Here is a 19,053-nt window from a genome sequence, read left to right as displayed (position 1 = left end):
CTCTCTCTCTCTCTCACAAAATAAATAAGACAACATTAAAAAAATATATATGAACCAGGAAATTGAATGATGTGTGGCCTCGTCTGCCAGCTTGCACATCAACAATAGCTTGGCTTGAATTCCAAGCTACTACTAAAAAAAAAAAAAAAAAAGGATCCAAGCTATATTTAAGCCAAGATTGAAACTGAATACTTTGGGAATGAGAACCATCTCGTGGGAATACGTGTGCCTGAGCTCAAGGCACATTTGTAATTTGATTTTCTACAGCCGCTGGGGTGCACATACCTTCCTGCCTATGTAAAGACAGTGACTTTTTCAGCACTTGTAACATCCGATCGAAAATTGTACATACAGTGGGGCCAGTACCCCTGAGTTCAATGAGGATCATACAAAATATACCAGTGACCTGTTTAAACTGATTTTAGTGTGAAATAGGTAATGAAAATATGCACAAAATGCATGTCTAAAGTCAAGGAACAAAAAATATTTAGGGACACCTGAGTGGCTCAGTCGGTTAAGCACCTGACTTTGGTTCAGGTCATGATCTCACAGTTGGTGGGTTCGAGCCCTGCATCAGGCTCTGTGCTGACAGCTCAGAGCCTGGAGCCTGCTTCCAATTCTGTGTCTCTTCACTCTCTGCCTCCCCGCCCCCTCACACTCTCTCTCAAAAATAAACATTAAAAAAAAATTTTTTTTTAAATATTCCCTATGTTATACTTTTCATCTTCACGGCTTGTAACTGGGAGTTTGTACCTCTTAATCTCCTTTATTTCATCCATTTCCCCATCCACCTCCCCAGTACAAACCATGTTTGAGGGAGCAATTTTATTTTACTTTTTTTTTTTTTTTTTTACTGTTTATTTTTGAGAGAGAGAGAGAGAGAGGGAGGGAGAGGGAGACACATAATCAGAAACCTGTTGCAGGCTCTGAGCTGTCAGCACACAATCAGATGCCGGGCTCGAACTCACTAAATGTGACATCATGACCTGAGCCGAAGTTGGAGGCTTAACCGACTGAACCCCCCAGGCGCCTGTAGAGGGAGTAATTTTAGTAAAGCTGCCACTTTCTTGATTGTTCATTTCTTCTTTTAGTTTACTTTTTATTTGAGAGAGGGAGGGGAGAGGGGTAGAGCGTGGGAGAGAGAGAGACAGAGACAGAGACAGAGACAGAGAGAGAATGTTAAGCAGGCTCCACACTCAGCAGGAGCCAGACTCAGGCTCCATCCCACCAGGACCCTGGGCTCATGACCTCAGCAGAAATCAACAGTTGGATGCTTAACCGACTGAACCACACACAGGCTTTCATTTCATGTTAAATTGACATTTAAATCACATGCCATAAAATGCACCATTTTTTAATTTTGGGATGTTTATTCTTGAGAGAGAGAGAGAGAGAGTGCGTGCAAGCAGGGACGGGCGGAGCCAGAGGGGGGACAGAGGATTCAAAATGGGCTCCATGCTGCCAGCAGAGGGCCCCACGCCTGGCTGGAACTCACCAACCCAGAGATCATGACCTGAGCTGACGTCGGAAGCTTAACCAACTGAACCACCAGGGGCCCCCAAATGCACCATTTTAGAGTGGACAATTCTGTGCGCTTTAGTATATTTACAACCATCACTACATTACAAATGTAGTATATTTACAACCATTTGCAACCATCACCACTCCTTAATTCCAGAACATTTGCATCACACCAGAAAGATACTCCACACCCATTAAAAGTCCACATCTCCTTTCAAGCCTCCCCTAACCCCTCCTGGCACCCACTAATCTCCTTTCTGTCTGGATGGGTTTGCCTATTGTGGACATTTCCTGCGAATGGAACCATACAATGTTTGTCCTTTTGTGTCTGGCAGCTTCTGGGGCCGAATGATGCTGCATCGTGGGCATAGAGGACACTGGCCTATCCGCTCATCCCCTGATGAAGACTTGCGTCACTTCACATTCGTTTCACTGTTATAAATAATTCAAAAAGCCTTGTGGCTAAACCCGTGTCACCTCAGGGTAGGCCAAGGAGTGACAGTGCGATGAAACAACAACTAACTCAGACGCCTAAAGAGAAACCGGGGTAGGATGAAGACCAAACGAAACAGGCCCCGCGCCCTCGCGCACGCGACTCTGTGACCCGGGGCTGAGGCGGCCGGCGGCCGGGAGGGGGCGCGCGCGGCTCGGCGGCTCGGGTCCCGGCGCCTCCCCCGCGTGGGGGGACACAGCACCCGCTCTCACCCGCCTTCTGCAGGGGTGGGCGCCGGCGGTCCCGCGGGGAGGGTTCCCCTGGGGGCACCTGCAGCGCCCCCCATCCCGTTGCATTTCCCCATGACAAGTACCGCCCGGAACCGCCCACGCAACTCCTTGTTCGTACCCCCGGCTTCTCGACAGGTCCCCCAGACACCCGAGCACGGGTCTCTGTGGATTCGGGTCCCGGAGACGTCCGGGGTGGAGAACAGGGAGGGGAGCGCGCGGAGAGGGGCAGGGAGGCGGAGGACGGGCGGGCCCCACGCGACCTGCACCTGCACCTGCCGGGAGCCGGGAGTGGGGGGAGGGGACCACTTCCAGCAGCAGCTTTAGAGCAACGCGAGGGAGGCGCAGGGGAGCGGGTGTCAGCGCCGCGTGGGGTTTTCTAGAGAGGAGCAGCGTCTTCCCTCTGCAAAGGCTGAGGCCGCGCGGCCGGAAGACGGGGGCTGCGGCCCGGCGAAGGAGAGCGGGCGGACGGAGGGGTCTCCGCGGGGCTGGGGAGGGTCGCGGTGAGCCGAGGGCCCGGGGCGCCCGTGCGGGAGTGGAGGCGGGGGCGTCCCCGCGCCTGGGCCAGGTGAGGGGCCTGGGGCCGCTCCGGCCGTCACTCGCCAAGTGTCTCGGAAAGCAGCGCCCCGGCCGTGATCCGGGACCCCACCGCACAGGGTGCTCGGAGAAGGACAAGCGTCCAGGGGCTGTGGGCTGGGTCGGGCGGCTGGACCGAAAGGTAAGGGGGAGACCAGTGGGCGAAGCAGGGACGGAGGGGCGAGGGAGGAGGGGCGGGAGAGGTAGGGAGGAGGGGCTGGTGGGCGAGGGAGGAGGAGTCGGTGAGCGAGGGAGGGGCGGGTGCGGTGGGGAGGGATTGAGGGGCGAGGGAGGAGGGGCCGGCGGGCGAGGTAAGGGCGGGTGCGGGAGGGGGCGACGGAGGGACGGAGGGGCGAGGGAGGAGGGGTCCGTGGGTCAGGGAGAGCGGCCCGTGCAGGAGGGAGGGGTCAAGGGGAGAGGGAGGAGGGGCCGGTGGGCGGGGGAGGAGGGGCCGGCGGTGAGGATGCTGCCTCGTCGAGGAAGCAGGGTTGAGCTGAGCCAGTGGTTTCAGTGAGCGTAGAGAACAGCCTCGGGTCGCTCAGGCAAGTGTCAGGCGCGAACGAGGCCTTTAAACTAAAGCTCTGGTTTCTTCCGCCGCTAGCGGGCTTCAAACCCCGGGGGACGTCCTGGGGTCTCAGTTAAACCCACACTCTGGTGCTGGGAGAGCCCCGCCCAGAGCTTGATTCTAGGCCTTAGGACCGCCGGCGCTCCGCCCCCGGGCGCTGTCGCCCAATCCCGGGCTGGCCCCGTCCCCTTCGCGAGTCGTAGCCCCGCCCCTCCCCGCGCCGATTGGTCAGGCCTCCAGTTCGGCTCCGCGAGGCAAAGACCCGGAGCAGTGAAATTCGCCCAAGGATTGCCCCCGCCCGGCCCTGCTGCGCATGCTCGCTCCGTGACCCCAGCTTGAGGTGACGGTCCAAACCGAGGCGGGGGCCCCAAGCAGGAGGCTGCAGGACCTGCCGCGGCTCCTTCGTCGGAGAGGGAGGTCTCCGCTGCCGCCGCCGCCCGACCGGTGCCCGGTGAGGACGGGCCCCAGTGGGCTGGGGAGGGTCCCGGGTCCCACGCGTGGCCGGGCCCCTCCCGGGGGTCCCCAGGGCTGCTGCTGCTGGGAGCGGGGATCCCCTGGTTCTGCGTCCCGGTGCTCAGGCCGTCTCCTGTCCTTTACCCCAGACTCGCCTCTTTTTTCCTGGTCCTCCTTCCCCCCCAACCCACCCGACCCCGGAATGAGCCCTGACACCCCAAGTCAAGGATCCTCACGTTGGTCTGCTTTTCCTTGACCACACCCAGTACTGCCCACCCCCCGCCCCCGCAGCCATCCTCAGTCTTGTCCCACTCTATTGGAGTTGGAGTTGTGACATGTTGAGGGGGGGTAGACACCCCGCGGGGCTCAGAGAGGGGGTGGTTGTAATAATGGGAGGGGAGGGGAGGAGGGGCTATTTGGGTGCAGCAGAGACAGGTCTGACGACAAATTACAGTGTGTAAGGAGAAGTAAAAGTAAGATTCCGAGCCATGGCGATTAGGGGGAGGAGGCGTCATTGCCTGAAATTGCCACCATGGGGAAGCCCTTCCCTGTGTATCCACAGTAGCAGTCCTCGGTCTTTTTGGATCGCTGCTGCCTTGGAAATCTCCCTGTCAGGATGTGTACTTGCACACCCATGTGGGCCCTTCATGCTACCAGCACCTAATCGCAGTCCCCCATGAGCCCCAGGGTGCAAGCGGTCAGCATCACCCGGACTTTTGAAAACAGCTTAGCCTTGCCTACCTGCTCTTTAGAACCTCTGCTAAATTTGCCACTATTCCCAGCGCACAGGTGAAAGCGGCCCAGAGCGGGAAGGGATTTGTCTGAGGTTGATGGTATTTTTCTCCCACACGCGTGGAGGTAATTCTATTGAGCCCTGGGTGAGCCCCCATCAGTTGCTGGCAGTGTTCGTATGGTGCCTTTCAGAACCTCGGGAACAAGGGATTGGACCTTGTATTGGTTACCTATTGCTTTCGTAACAAATTACAACAGATCTAGTGGCTTTAAACAACACAGCTTTGTAACAGTCTTACTGTTCGGAGGTCAGAAGTCTGACATGGGTTCTGGGTCTCCTCCGTGCAGACCAATGTCATGACAGCGGGTTAGGATGAGCGAGTGACTGGAGGCCAATGACAACATCAAACCACCAGATTTCAGACTTAGAGGGAGGGTGTAAAGTGAGTGAACTATTAAGTCCTTTGCTCTTTTTTAACTCATTTCTGCTTCACTTTTAAAAATGCTGTTGCTTCAGTGAACTTTCATGGAGTGAAATTTAACTTTCAAAAAATATATGTTAGGCTTAAAATAGCTGCCCCTCTAGTCTTCCCTCCACATCGAGAAAAGAAATTGCTAGAAGGTTAAGGATGACTCCAGAAAAGAGGCCGATCCAGCCGGCAGGACATGACCACCCCTGTTCATGGAGACACTGAACACCAGTTCAACCTATGAACTAGAAATTACAGACTTCTGAAGTGAAAGGCCCGTGGCACCTTTGTGGTCCATGTCTCTCCAAGTATGAAAGACAAATGGGGTACTGGGAAAAAGTGTAGATTCTCGGGCCCCCCTCCAGCCCCTCTGAGTGGGGGTTGATCCAGGACTGTGGGCTTGTCACAAGAACCCCAGGCGCTTCTTAGGTATAGTGAAGCTGGAGCACTACTAGTTGTAGACTTAATTTCCCTTTTTCCTAATAGATAACATTTTTAGGAGATCGTTCATATACGATGCAGTTCACTCGCTCACAGTGTACAATTCAGTGGCTTTTAGTGTATTCAGAAAGTTGTTTAACCATGGCCACAGTCCATTTTAGAACATTTCCATCACCCCAGAGACCATCCCCACCAGCAAACAACGCCTCCTCATTCTCTCACTGTCCTCCTTCCCACCCCTAGCCCACCACACATCTGTGTCCGTGGATGGATTTTTCTACTCTATAGATTTTCTAGTCGCGAGGTCATTTTATTTTATTTTTTAATTTAAATTCATTTAAAATTTTTTACTTAGGCTCCCCACATGGAGCCCAATGCAGGGCTTGAACTCATGACCTTGAGATCAAGACCTGAGCTGGGGGGAACCTGGGTGGCTCAGTCGGTTGAGCGACCGACTTTGACTCAGGTCATGATCTCACAGTTTGTGACGTTGAGCTCCGCACTGGGCTCTCTGCTGGCAGTGTGGAACCTGCTTCAGATTCTCTGTTTCCCTCTCTCGCTGCCCCTACCCTGCTCACCGCCTGTCTCTCTAAAAAATAAATAAACATTGGGGCGCCTGGGTGTCTCGGTCGGTTGAGCGTCCGACTTCGGCTCAGGTCATGATCTCGCGGTCCGTGGGTTCGTGCCCCGCATCCGGCTCTGTGCTGACAGCTCAGAGCCTGGAGCCTGTTTCAGTTTCTGTGTCTCCCTCTTTCTCTGACCCTCCCCTGTTCATGCTCTCTCTCTGTCTCAGAAATAAATAAATGTTAATAAATAAATAAATAAATAAACAAAAAAACCCAAAAAAACAGAAGACCTGCGCTGAGATCAAGAGTCAGATGCTTGGGGTGCCTGGATGGCTCAGTCTGTTAAGCATCCCACTCTTTTTTTTTTTTTTTTTTTTACATTTTTTAAAATTCATTTTTGTTTTTTTTAAACTTTAAAAAAAAATTTTTTTTTAACGTGTATTTATTTTTGAGACAGAGAGAGACAGAGCATGAACGAGGGAGGGTCAGAGAGAGAGGGAGACACAGAATCTGAAACAGGCTCCAGGTTCTGAGCTGTCAGCACAGAGCCCGACCGGGGGCTTGAACTCATGAACCGAGATCGTGACCTGAGCCGAAGTCGGCCGCTTCACCGACTGAGCCACCCAGGCGCCCCCGTAACACGTTTTTTAAATTGACAAATAATATCCATTGTATGCAGATGCCATGTTTTATTTCTCCATTCATCTGTTGATGGGTGTTTGTTTCCACTTCTTGATGAGTATGAATAACACTGCTGTGAACGTTCAGTGAGTTTTTATGCGGACATTTGTCTCCACTTCCCTCGGGCACGTACTTCCTTCTCGTGGAGTTGCCAGGTCACGTGGGAACTCTGTGCTTAACCTTTGGAGGAGGTGCCAGAATGCCCACCTGGCTCTGCTGGTGGCGTCCCCGCCAGCGGTGGAGGGGGCTCCCAGTTTCTCCCCCTGCTCACCCACACGTGTCATGGTCTGCTTTGTGTGTGTGCCTTCTATTTTTTTCCATCCTAGTGGTGGAAAGGAGTATCCCGTGGTGGATTCGTTCCGTGTTTCCCTCCTGACCAGTGACGCCGAGCATCTCACAGGCTTACTCGCCATTTGTCTCTCTTCTTTGGAGAAAGGCTTATTCAGAGCCTTTGCCCGTCTTTAAATTAGGTTATTTGCCTTTTTGCTACTGAGTTGTAAGAGTTCTTTGTAAATTCTGGATACAGTTCCTTCAGCAGAGATGTGATTTGCAACAATTCTTTCCCCCTCTCTGGGTGGTCGTCCAACTTCCTTGATGGCGTCCTGTAAGGCACGAAAGTTTTACATTTTGATGAAGTCCATTTTATCTGTTTGTTCTATTTTTTTTTTTCAACATTTTTTTTTTTTTTAATTTATTTTTGGGACAGAGAGAGACAGAGCATGAACGGGGGAGGGGCAGAGAGAGAGGGAGACACAGAATCGGAAACAGGCTCCAGGCTCCGAGCCGTCAGCCCAGAGCCTGACGCGGGGCTCGAACTCACGGACCGTGAGATCGTGACCTGGCTGAAGTCGGACGCTTAACCGACTGCGCCACCCAGGCGCCCCTGTTCTATTTTTTTTTTTTTTTTAAGTTTATTTGTTTATTTTGAGAGAGAGAGAGCAAGGGAGGGACAGAGAGAGGGAGAGAGAGGATCCCATGCAGACAGCACAGAGCCTGACGCGGGGCTCAATCCCATGAACTGTGAGATCATGACCTGAGAAATCAAGAAGTCAGATGCTCAACGTACTGAGCCACCCAGGTGCCCCTTCTATCCTTTTTTTTTTTTTTAAGAGTATTTTAGGGTTAATTTTTGTATATGCTGTGAGGAAGGGGTCCACCCCTGTGGGGTTTCAACCGCACACCAGGGAGAGCCGGCGAACCACAGAGGTGGGCTGGCTCCAGAGGGACGCGCCCTGAAACCAATCAGTGTGTGGGGACAAGAGCGCCTGTGGCGGGGCTTCCCCCGCGACCTTTCTCTGCCAGAGCTGCCCTCCCAGGGGAGGCGTTGGTGGTGTCCTTTCTGAAGCCGGTCCCCACGTTCCTCCAGGACTGCCGTGTCACCCTGTGGGACAGCACGGGCAGGGCAGGGGCAGGACTGCACTGGAGGAGCGGAGGCTGGCACGTCCCAGGGCTGAACCGGGGGCAGGAGGGAGAAGCAGACACTGATCCCAGGGGTGCCTGTGGTCAGGTGACCCGTTACCAGGCAGATTGCCCTGAGGGACCGGGATGGAACTTGTAGGGAGCAAGGCACTCCAACCCCTCTTTGGCATCACACCTCTGACTCCTCTCATGGATGGGGTCTTGGGACACTTTGGAATACTGGCCCTGGCGCCGTCGGGTCATATGTATTGGGAGGGGTCCCAGGAAACAGAACTGCAACCCTGGTGGGATAAACAGGGCGGGCCAGGGGCGTGGGCAGGGAGCTGTCTGTGATCCTTGCCATCGCCTGGGTCCTGAGATGGGGAGGTGAGATGTCTGCTAAGGATGCGGTCTGCTTTCTGTGCTAACACTGTAAACGGAGAAAGACCCCGCCATCTGCCCACGCGGTCGCCCCATCAGACAAAACGGCCACTGCACCTGAGCTGATGCCCCGGGGCCCTGTTTCCAGGCCAGCCCTGCCCTGCCGTCGGCCCCTGTGATACGTCTTTTCTGCTTCTCCAGCCGGAGTCTGGGGAGCCCTCAGTGACTGTGGATTCCACAGACGCCTCTGCAGCCCTGTCCCCCCCACAACTGAGGCAGCACCACCACCGGCTCAGGCGCAAGGTCGCTGCCCTCCTGGGGCCCTGGCATCTCCTGAGTGCCGGGTGGTCCAGGGCCTCCCGCCCGGGATGGGGGACGGATCCCTGGGACACAGTGTCAGGTTGAGGGCCACCGGGCATTCTGAGAGGGTCTGTGACCCGAGCCCATGTCCCAAGTGCTGGCCTCCGATGCTTGGTGCTCAGGAAGGCCGGGATGTTACCCTGGCTGAGGCACACCAGGTACTGTGTGGGGACGGGCTCCGGATCCGCCTCGACCAGACTCCCGGCTCTGCACGTCATGGCCGTGTTGGCTGGCCGTCCTGGAATGCCTCAGTGTCCTCATCTGTAAATCGGGTCAATAAGAATGATCGACTTTCATAACACGGGGCCAAGTGAAATGGGGACACCCGTGAAACCACATCCCAGCCTGCTCAGCACCCACGGGCCTCTGTTCGTACGAGCTCACGGTACTCTGTGCCTCAGGGGTCCCGACAGGCCCCGAGAGCCCTGCATTTGGCACATTTTTCAGATGGGAAAGTGGAGTTTGGGTAGGCGAGGTGACAGACCCAAGGCTGCCCAAGAGAGGAAGAGGCCCAGGTTCTCCAGCTCCGTGCGGGCCCCTCCCCAGCTTTTCAGCCCCGGGGGTCCCGAGGCAGCCCCGTCTGCCTCGACCTCCACCCCAGATCCATTTTCCTGAGCCCCCGGCCCAGGGGTGCCTCCACTGATGGATTTTGCCTCCTTCCTTAGGACGGAGCCCCTGGACTGCCAGGTTCCCTACCCGGGAGGAGGAGGAAGAGGAGAAATCCGTCTGCTGGGGCCTGAGCGTGGCCTGGGAGACCGACCATCGTCCCAGGATGCCCCTGCCTGAGCCCAGCGAGCAGGAGGGTGAGAGTGTGAAGGCTGGCCAGGAGCCGTCCCCCGAGTCCTCTGAGCCAGGGACTGATGTCGTCCCCGCGGCCCCCAGGAAGCCCAGGAAGTTCTCCAAACTGGTCCTGCTGACAGCCTCTAAGGACAGTGCCAAGGTGGCAGGGGCCAAGCGCAAAGGAGTCCACTGCATCATGTCCCTGGGGGTGCCGGGCCCCGCCACCCTCGCTAAAGCCCTCCTCAAGATCCATCCTGAGGCTCAGAGGGCCATTGAGGCGCCCCCCCAGGAGCCTGAGCAGAAACGCAGCAAGCTGGACACAGGTGAGGCCCTGGTCCTGAGCTCAGAGTGAGCAAGACCTCCCCGGGGCCGGAAGTCCCCTGACCACCTGGGAGCCTGGGGGACAGCTGGGCGTGGCTGGCTCTAGAGAGCGTGCATGTTTCTGTGCATCTGTGTGTGTCCTGTCCATGTCTCTGTGTGAATCTTGCATGTATGTGGACGTCCATGCACGTTGTGCTTGTCTAAGGTTCTGCGTATGTGTGGATTTGCCTGGGAGGGTAAATTTGTGTGTCCCTCCGGGTATGTTTGTGTGCGTCCTTGTGTGTCTGTGTCGTGGGCCTATTTCTGTCCATATCTGCTCTTAGGTGTTTGTGTCTGGGGGGCTGGGGGCACACGTTTCTGTGCCAGAGTCTATTTGAGGCCCCGGGCAGAACCCCCACCGCCCACCCAGCTTAGTACAGGTGACCCTGGAACGTGGGTGCCTTCTCTGAGCGTGGAATCCTGAGAGACGCTCAAGGGAAGGGTTGCCCAGTGGCTGGGGAAGAGATGAGCCGGGGCCAATTGGAGGGTGGTCTGCTGTGTCCGGAGAAGACAGGGACGAGCCATGGTGGCTGGCCTCCACTTGCTGCCTATGAACAGGTGCCACCCCCTGCCCCGGAGCGCGCCCAGGTCTTTGGCCTGTCAGCCAGTCCTGGGAAGGGGAGGAGGCTCCTGGCTAGCTGGGCAGTGCAGGGAACCACACTCACTGATGGAAATTTAGGAATGAGTGGCCCAAATGCATAGGGGAGGGACCCCACTGCTTCCCCTGGAGCTGAGATGCCAGTGCACCTGTGACAGGGACATCCCCTGCAACAGGCCTGGAGTTTCAGGGGACCCAAAGGACACCTCAGCTCGCATCGCCTGCTGGACGGAAGCTGAACTCAGGAGTTAGGGGACCCCACCCCCCGGAGCTTGGAGGCCCCTCTGTGGCGTGTCCAGCTCACCCTTGCGTGTTTCCACCAGCCAGTCCTGCCCCAAGGGGCCCCCCCCCATGTCTATCTGCTCTCCAGGGGGTGGAGAGTGCCATCCCCATGACCTGTGAAGAGGCAGGGCTTAGGGAGCTAAATCTTGAGGCCACAAGCTGGTCACTGCAGAGGATGAACAGGGAGAATCTGGCTCAGAGCCTGTCACTGAGCTGGGTGGTCCCTTACACCCATATGAGACCCCTGCCCACTCCTCAGATCTGCCTGGGCTCTGGGACCATGTGGTCCCCAGCCCACACGGCCCCTTGGTGACAGTTAGAACAAAGCCACCCTTCCTCAGATGGAGGGCTGGATAGCAGAGCAAGGGCTATGTCTCAGGCTCCCCTAGGCAGGCACTCTTGGGCAGTGAACAACCCCCTCAACCTGCCACCCTGTGTTTTCTACACCTGGGCCACAGACTTCTCCAGCTCTTAGCCCATCCCAGGCTGGGCGGTGGGGACAGTAGTGGGTTCCTGGAGCTCAGCCCTGATTTGGCCCGAAGTTCCCTGGAAAGGACTCAAACGGCCTTTGTGGCCCTGGGCTGGTGGCCTTGGGGAGCATGTCTCTGGAATCAGCAATGATTTCTGTAAGTCAGCCAGTGGCACTTCCAGAACATCCCCTGGCTGGGCTGAGAGATTCAGGCTCTGGGTTGTCCCCTCCCTTATCCTGTGACACCAGCCTGACTCACTCTATGTCTTCTAGATGGAAAAGAAGCTGGAAGGTTGGCAGGGCAACCTGCCCCCAGCACGGAGGTGGTCGGGGAGGAGTCCACCGCAGACGCCATCGTGCCCGGCACGATCATGTAACCCTGACAAGCGCGGGTGCGCCCTTACTGGGTCAGTGAACTTGGCTGTGACCTCTGCCTGGGACCCAGTTGCCAACTGATTTTCATTCTCAAACACCATGTAATTTTTTTCAAATCAAGCATACATTACTTTTGTAAGCAGAAAGAAACCCGAAAAGAATAAAAGAAGCTATAAGCCAGGTCCCATTATGGACAGGTTTTAAAACCTTCCATGATTTCAGGTCCTTTGGGACCCAACTGGGACCCCACCAGCCCTCACCTGGTCCTTCCCCAGGGGCTGCCTGGCCTGGGCAGTCTCCCGGACCCCCTGGCCCCTCAGCCTGGGGAACCACCAATGACTAGGTGGGGGTCTTTTTTTTTTTTTTTAATTTTTTTTTCAACGTTTTTTATTTATTTTTGGGACAGAGAGAGACAGAGCATGAACGGGGGAGGGGCAGAGAGAGAGGGAGACACAGAATCGGAAACAGGCTCCAGGCTCCGAGCCATCAGCCCAGAGCCCGACGCGGGGCTCCAACTCACGGACCGCGAGATCGTGACCTGGCTGAAGTCGGACGCTTAACCGACGGCGCCACCCAGGCGCCCCAAGGTGGGGGTCTTTGAGCGTTCTCCTTCCTGGTGCTCTTGGCCTGAAGGGGAGCAGTGGGACCCCCTGCTCTGAGCCCCAGGGAAGCCCATCCAGCCCCTTCCTGGCCATCCCTCCAGGACTTGTTCCCAGAAGGCCTCTCAGCCTGCTCCTGGACCATCAGGAAGCTGGCCTCTTCCAGGGAGCCACACGGACTGACAGCTTTCCTCCACCCCGCATGGGGGACCTGTGTTCATGGCTACCCACGGTTCTGCTGAGGAAGGGGTGGGCCTGCGGGATGGTGGGGGGGGGGGGGGACCCCGACAGAAGTGAATGACGGCCTCATTGTGTTCCTTCTTGGTGTTTCAGAGCTCAGATTCCCGGGGACCTTAGCCCCTCCCCCGGCACCTTGGGTGCCGCACCCCCTGGAGGAGGAAGTGAAGGAACGCGCACGGGTACCCCCCCCCTGCAAGCGGAAGTCAGGGTTCCCTGGAGGCCCCCCCCCCGCCCCCCCCCCCCCCGACAGGAAAGGCTTCGGCCTCGCATTGCTTCCCCACACGTGGTCCTCATTTTTTTGAAAACTGCCATTGGGCAAAGGACACAGATCGTTTCTAAAGAGTTGAGTCTAGAGGCCTTATGTTTTTAAACTTCATTTTCCCAAACGTAACCTGGGTCTGCAGACCCCTCCGAGGAAAAGTGAGTTACTCCGCGAGTCCCCTTGCGCACCTCCATTTCGCTCCCCTCCTTTTACAGCTGGTTGTTTGTAACATTCATGTTCTGGAAGCGTCGTTTTTAAAGTTCCTTTGTCTTGGCTCTGTGTCTAAATAGATCTCCGTTCCTCACCACGGTTTTTCTTTTCTTAGGTTATGCGTCATCCCCTGGGTGTGTGAGGTCACAAGGACACCAGAGGCGTTGGGGGGGGGGGGGGGGGAGTAGCACCTGGGAAGCAGGGCGGGCAGGGGGCGTGAGGAGAGGGGGCAGGCAAGGTGTGGCTTAGTCTGCTCCCCCGCTGTACCCGCCCGGACGACGGAGAGGACGGACCCGGTAGGGTTAGGGTTAGGGTTAGGGTTAGGGCAGGGTTGCCGGTAGGCGTCCACTCCCCCGGTGCTGGTGTGTCCCCGTCAGCCCTCCTGCCACTGCCTTGGACGCCACGGGCGGGGCCAGGTGCTAAGGGGTCCCTGGTGAGTGGGGCCTGTTGGACTCCTGAGTGTGCCTCCCCCTTGTGGCCCGTCGTGCTGGGTGCCGGTCATCTGTGTGCAGGGTAGTTGGTCCCATGGGCGGGAAGCCACCGCCCAGCCCAGCCGGGAGCCCACACACCCGGTCCAGCCCTGTCAAGGTCGTCTTCGAGTATTTACTTTGAAACCTTTCAAATTCGCACAGGAGCAGCATGGGCAACACCAGCCAGCTTCACCCTCTCCCCGTCCTGTTCCCGCCCCCTGACCTTCTCCCCTTGCTTCTCCCTCCTGCCACTTTCTTGACCCTTCACTTCTTGAGGACCTTAATGTCCGGCCCTGGGATCTAGCGGTGAACGGGTCACAGTCTGGGCCTCCCTGAGTTTGACGGGAAACTCAGAACTCCCTGACAATGAGTCCGTGAAAACTGGGGCTGAGGCGGGACCAGGAGTAGGCCTGGTGCCCCTCGGATATGACCGGGGGGGAGGGGGGGGGGCGGGGGGGCGGGGATATGACAGGGGCGCGAGCCCACACTGCTCAGGGAGGGAAGCCTGAGGAAGCCCCATGGAGGGAGCCAGCGGGCCAGGACGGAGCAGGGCGAGAAGGCCAGCCAGGTGGGAATGGTGGGCAGTGGCTCAGGATCTGGGGACCTGAAGGCCACAGGGAGGATTCCAGGCTCCTCATCGGGAGCCGGGGGCAGGGGAAGGATTTATGCAGAGGGACACGGCCAGCAGGCCAGCATCGTCGTACAAAGCCCACAGGCACCATGAGGGGAACGGGCTGGAAATGTCCAAACTGTGCACTGTCCCAGCGCTCTCCACCACCGCCTGGGGGAGAGGAGACACAGGGGAAATGGGGAGTGCTGGCAGGAGGCTGAGACTGGCTCAGTGACAGGCTGTCCCACCTGGGAAGGACAGCGCCACCTACCAGGAGGAGAATCCTTGTGTTGCTGTGAAAAGAGTCGTTCCCTCGAGTTAGACCGGGAAATCCTCAGAGGTCACACACCGATACCAACTCTCGGTCTCTGCGTTCCGGACGGATGGGCATTAATTATAATGAGGATCAAGACTGAAGAATATGACTATACACTTCCTTAAAAAAATAAGTGGGGGGGGGGCGCCAAGCGGGGGAAAAAAAGGTAATTCATGGTGATTAAATACATACTGATTATGAGGAAATATTACAAGTATCTTCAGTAATTCCACCATCTAGAGATATGTCTAATATTCTTTGTATTCAGAAAATTGGGATGATGCAGTTCACATTTTTTCTTGATATATTGCAAACTCTCCCACCGGCTTACCGCCTGCAGCACACCACCGCAAGCGACGGGACGTCCTTTATCCCACCGGGCCGGTGCCGCCCAGTCGCGTCCAGCCTGTCGACAATCCTTAAGGAGCCCCGGGTTTTCCCGGGACGAAGCTCTAAAAGGGAGATTGCTGCTCCCGGGGAAGACCGGCAACTATCGTCCTCCCCACGGCCTGTTTGGGCCCCCGCTCAGAGGCGTCCGTGCCGACCGACACCGGGGCTGTCACCGAGAAAATGGTAATAATAATAGCGACAGCAGCAGCGGCACCGTCCGCTTCTCTCCTGTGAGCGCAGCCTCTGCGCGCTCGGGCGGGCGGAGGGCAGGTTCCAGCCCGCCCACACCCGAGGCTGAGGCGGCCGGCGGCCGGGAGGGGGCGCGCGCGGCTCGGCGGCTCGGGTCCCGGCGCCTCCCCCGCGTGGGGGGACACAGCACCCGCTCTCACCCGCCTTCTGCAGGGGTGGGCGCCGGCGGTCCCGCGGGGAGGGTTCCCCTGGGGGCACCTGCAGCGCCCCCCATCCCGTTGCATTTCCCCATGACAAGCACCGCCCGGAACCGCCCACTCAACTCCTTGTTCGTACCCCCCGCTTCTCGGCGGGTCCCCCAGACACCCGAGCACGGGTCTCTGTGGATTCGGGTCCCGGAGACGTCCGGGGTGGAGAACAGGGAGGGGAGCGCGCGGAGAGGGGCAGGGAGGCGGAGGACGGGCGGGCCCCACGCGACCTGCACCTGCACCTGCCGGGAGCCGGGAGTGGGGGGAGGGGACCACTTCCAGCAGCAGCTTTAGAGCAACGCGAGGGAGGCGCAGGGGAGCGGGTGTCAGCGCCGCGTGGGGTTTTCTAGAGAGGAGCAGCGTCTTCCCTCTGCAAAGGCTGAGGCCGCGCGGCCGGAAGACGGGGGCTGCGGCCCGGCGAAGGAGAGCGGGCGGACGGAGGGGTCTCCGCGGGGCTGGGGAGGGTCGCGGTGAGCCGAGGGCCCGGGGCGCCCGTGCGGGAGTGGAGGCGGGGGCGTCCCCGCGCCTGGGCCAGGTGAGGGGCCTGGGGCCGCTCCGGCCGTCACTCGCCAAGTGTCTTGAAAAGCAGCGCCCCGGCCCGCAGCTCCCCGCTGTGATCCGGGACCCCACGGCACAGGGTGGTCGGAGAAGGACAAGCGTCCAGGGGCTGTGGGCTGGGTCGGGCGGCTGGACCGAAAGGTAAGGGGGGCACCAGTGGGCGAAGCAGGGACGGAGGGGCGAGGGAGGAGGGGCGGGAGAGGCGGGGAGGAGGGGCAGGAGGGGCGGGAGAGGCGGGGAGGAGGGGCGGGAGAGGCGGGGAGGAGGAGTCGGTGAGCGAGGGAGGGGCGGGTGCGGGAGGGAGGGGCGGGTGCGGGAGGGAGGGATCGAGGGGCGAGGGAGGCCAGAATGAATGCCAAAGGGTGAATGAATTTTTCTGTTTGTCATTTTATGTTGGCATAATTTCACACCTACAGGAAAGCTGCAAGAGTGCAAAAGCATTCCTAGATGCTCTTCACCCAGATTTCCCAAAAGTTAGGAATGAAACCAGCCACAGCGGCAGTATTTATAATAGCGAAATTTAGAAATTCAGTGTCCACCAAGAAAAAAACTAAATTGTGTAGCTAATCATATGTAAAATAAGCCTACGATATAGGCGGTGTTTACACTACAGAGTTAAGTGGAAAGGCAGCGACATGAAAATAATTGCTATGGAGTGTTTTCTCACGGATGCAAAATTTAAAACATTCATTTTCAAAAGACTGGAAGGAGAGATAACAACTGAAAACTCAAGGGACCCAGAACCGCCAGACTCATCCGGAAAAAGAACAAAGCTGGAGAACTCACAGTCTCTGGTTTCAAGACTTACTAGAAAAGAGCAATAATCAAGACAATATGGTACTGGTGTAAGCAGAGCCATAAACCAGTGAAGTAAAATTGAGAGTCCAGAAATAAACCCTCAAATTTATGGTCAGCTAATTTTCACCAAGGGTGTCAAAATAATTAAGTGGGGGGAGCAATAGTCTTTTTTTCCACAAATGATACCAGGGCAGGGGAAGGGGGGGCGGGGGCTGGGTGGCTCAGTCTGTTGGGCATCTGATTCTTGGTTTCAGCTCAGGTCATGATTTCTGGGGCACGGGTTTGAGCCCTGCATTGCGGGCTCTGCGCTGACAGTGTGGAGCCTGCTTGGGATTCTCTCCCTCTCCCTCTGCCCCACTCCCACTTTCTCTCTCTCTAAAATTAAAAGAAAAAAAGAGCCTTTAATGCTTCAAAGCACATCATCTCTCAACTGTGGGCAGTCAAGTGAGGACAACCCACAAAACAGGACAAAGTTTTTGCAAATCATATATCTGAATGGCACCTGTATACCTAGACTATATAAAGAATTCTTAGGCTCAATAATAAAATGACAACCCAACTTTAAATTGGCAAAGATCTGATAGACATTTCTCCAAAGAAGCTATGCAAATGACAAGCATGTGAGAAAAGGCTCCACCTCGTCCATCATCAGGAACATGCAAATCAAAACCATGAGATACATTTCATTTCTACTTGCATGGCTCTGCTCAGAAATACAGATCGATAACAAGCATTGCGAGGATGGACAGAAATTGAAATCCTCGTCCACTGCTGGTGGGAATGTGAAATGGGGCAGCCACTGTGGAAAACGGTCTGGCAGTTCCTCAAATGGTTAAACAAAGAGTTACCACATGACCCAGCCATTCCATTCCTAGGTGGACACCCCAAAGAACTGAAGGCGTATGTCCACACAGAAACTTGTGCATAAATGCTCATGGCGGCGGTAGGCATAGGAGCCCAGAAGCGCAAACTACCCAAATGGCCATCAACGGATTAATGGATAAAAACAAAAACAACCCCCCAACACAGATGAATGGATATACAAATTGTAATCTGTGTACGCGGTACAATATTATTTGCCCATGAAAAAAAGCAAAACACTTCCACAAGCTGCAAGGAGGATGAACTTTGAAAACACTATACTAACTGAAAGAAGCCAGACCAAAAAACACCACATATCGGATGATTCCATTTATATGAATGTCCAAAATAGGCAAACTACAGACAGAAAGCAGATGAATAGTTACCGAGGTGCAGGGGCGGGGAGCGGGGCAGAGAATGGGGGATTTCACAGCGATTGCTACAGGTTTCTTTCTGGAATAAATGTTCTAAAATTGATTGTGGTGATGTGTGCACATCTTTGTGAATATACTAAAAACCACTGGAATTGTACATTTTAAATGGGTGAACTGCATTGTGTGAGAATCATATCTCAATAAAGCCATTATCAAAAATGAAACAATAGTAAACCATTTATGTGTTAACTTTTTTTTATGAGAAATTACTGTATTTACCAAAACAAAGAAATACAGTGAGAGGAGTGGAATTGTTTTTGCAGTTTTGCAAATCTCTTTAAAGTAAGCCTAAGGTAAGACTAGAGATTCTCACATGTGCTTTGGCAATCAACCTGTTACATCAGTCACGTCGCCGCCTTTGCAATATTCCACAGGGACCTCCAGGAACGCCCAGACTACACTTTGAGAACCATTTCTCTACTGTAAAATTTGTATTTCCCCGTTTGTAATTAATAACTACCTTTGGGGTTATGTAAATACTCTTTCCTGGTTAAACGTTCACTCTCCAGTTTTAGCGGCCATTGAGGATTTTTGCTCAAATCGGGTATTAATTAGGATGGCTGCCAAATGCTGATTTTCTGCATCATCCCTTCTGCATTTTTTACTTGGCCTTCTACTCTAAGAACGAGCTTTTCCTTCTCCCCATCTACTTATCTACATCAGTATCGACTCGTGGATTCTTATTTTATTCAAAGTCATAATCCGTTATTATCATTATTTACTACTGTGGTTTGAATCTCAAACTGCCCCAGTTTTGGGGTGGGGTCTTGGAAGGTTTCAAAGAGGTGCGTAAGAAATGTCCTTCTGCTGGCTAGAGAAAGTGACAGGTCTAATACAATATGTAAACAAATGCTCCCGCTTAGCGAGCACGGAGGCAAACCGTGGTGGAGGCCCCGGGGGTCTCAAGAAAGCCCTCCAACTCACTCACGTGTCCGAGAGCCCCCGCGCAGAATCTCTAGTCCAAGCAGCTGGTCCGACCGACGCCCCGCCCCCGGGCGCCGCCGCCCAATCCTAGGATTGCCCCGCCCCTTTCGCAAAACCTCGCCCTGTATCCCGGCGCCGATTGGTCAGACCGCCAGCTCGGCGCGGCTCACGGAAGAGCCGGAGAAGCGGAATTTGTCCACGGAATGGGGCCCCCCC

The 19,053-nt window shown here is 55.7% G+C and overlaps 1 protein-coding gene and 1 long non-coding RNA gene across 6 annotated transcripts; one reads left to right on the top strand and one right to left on the bottom strand.

The window, feature by feature from the left end:
• The first annotated feature begins 2,440 nt into the window (after positions 1-2,440).
• Positions 2,441-11,922, top strand: FLYWCH2 (FLYWCH family member 2). 5 transcript variants are annotated; one of them, XM_058710532.1, is made up of 3 exons: positions 2,441-2,744; positions 9,530-9,967; positions 11,627-11,922. In XM_058710532.1, the coding sequence occupies exons 2-3, from the start codon at positions 9,637-9,639 to the stop codon at positions 11,728-11,730; spliced, it is 435 nt and encodes a 144-aa protein (XP_058566515.1). In that variant the 5' UTR covers positions 2,441-2,744; positions 9,530-9,636; the 3' UTR covers positions 11,731-11,922. The 5 variants fall into 5 exon arrangements, with proteins under 5 accessions (XP_058566515.1, XP_058566514.1, XP_058566513.1 ...); XM_058710531.1 differs by lacking the exon at positions 2,441-2,744 and adding an exon at positions 2,790-2,809; XM_058710530.1 differs by lacking the exon at positions 2,441-2,744 and adding an exon at positions 2,892-2,959.
• LOC131500931 (uncharacterized) lies at positions 6,714-7,405 on the bottom strand. The gene is made up of 2 exons (XR_009256536.1): positions 6,842-7,405; positions 6,714-6,798 (listed from the first exon to the last, which is right to left on the bottom strand). It is a non-coding gene; the product is annotated as an uncharacterized LOC131500931 (long non-coding RNA).
• Positions 11,923-19,053: the final 7,131 nt, after the last annotated feature.

Source organism: Neofelis nebulosa, chromosome 18 (genome assembly GCF_028018385.1).
Source record: "Neofelis nebulosa isolate mNeoNeb1 chromosome 18, mNeoNeb1.pri, whole genome shotgun sequence".
Taxonomy (NCBI): domain Eukaryota; kingdom Metazoa; phylum Chordata; class Mammalia; order Carnivora; family Felidae; genus Neofelis; species Neofelis nebulosa.
Note: the sequence above shows the minus strand (reverse complement) of the source record. Positions and strands in the feature narration are given on the sequence as shown.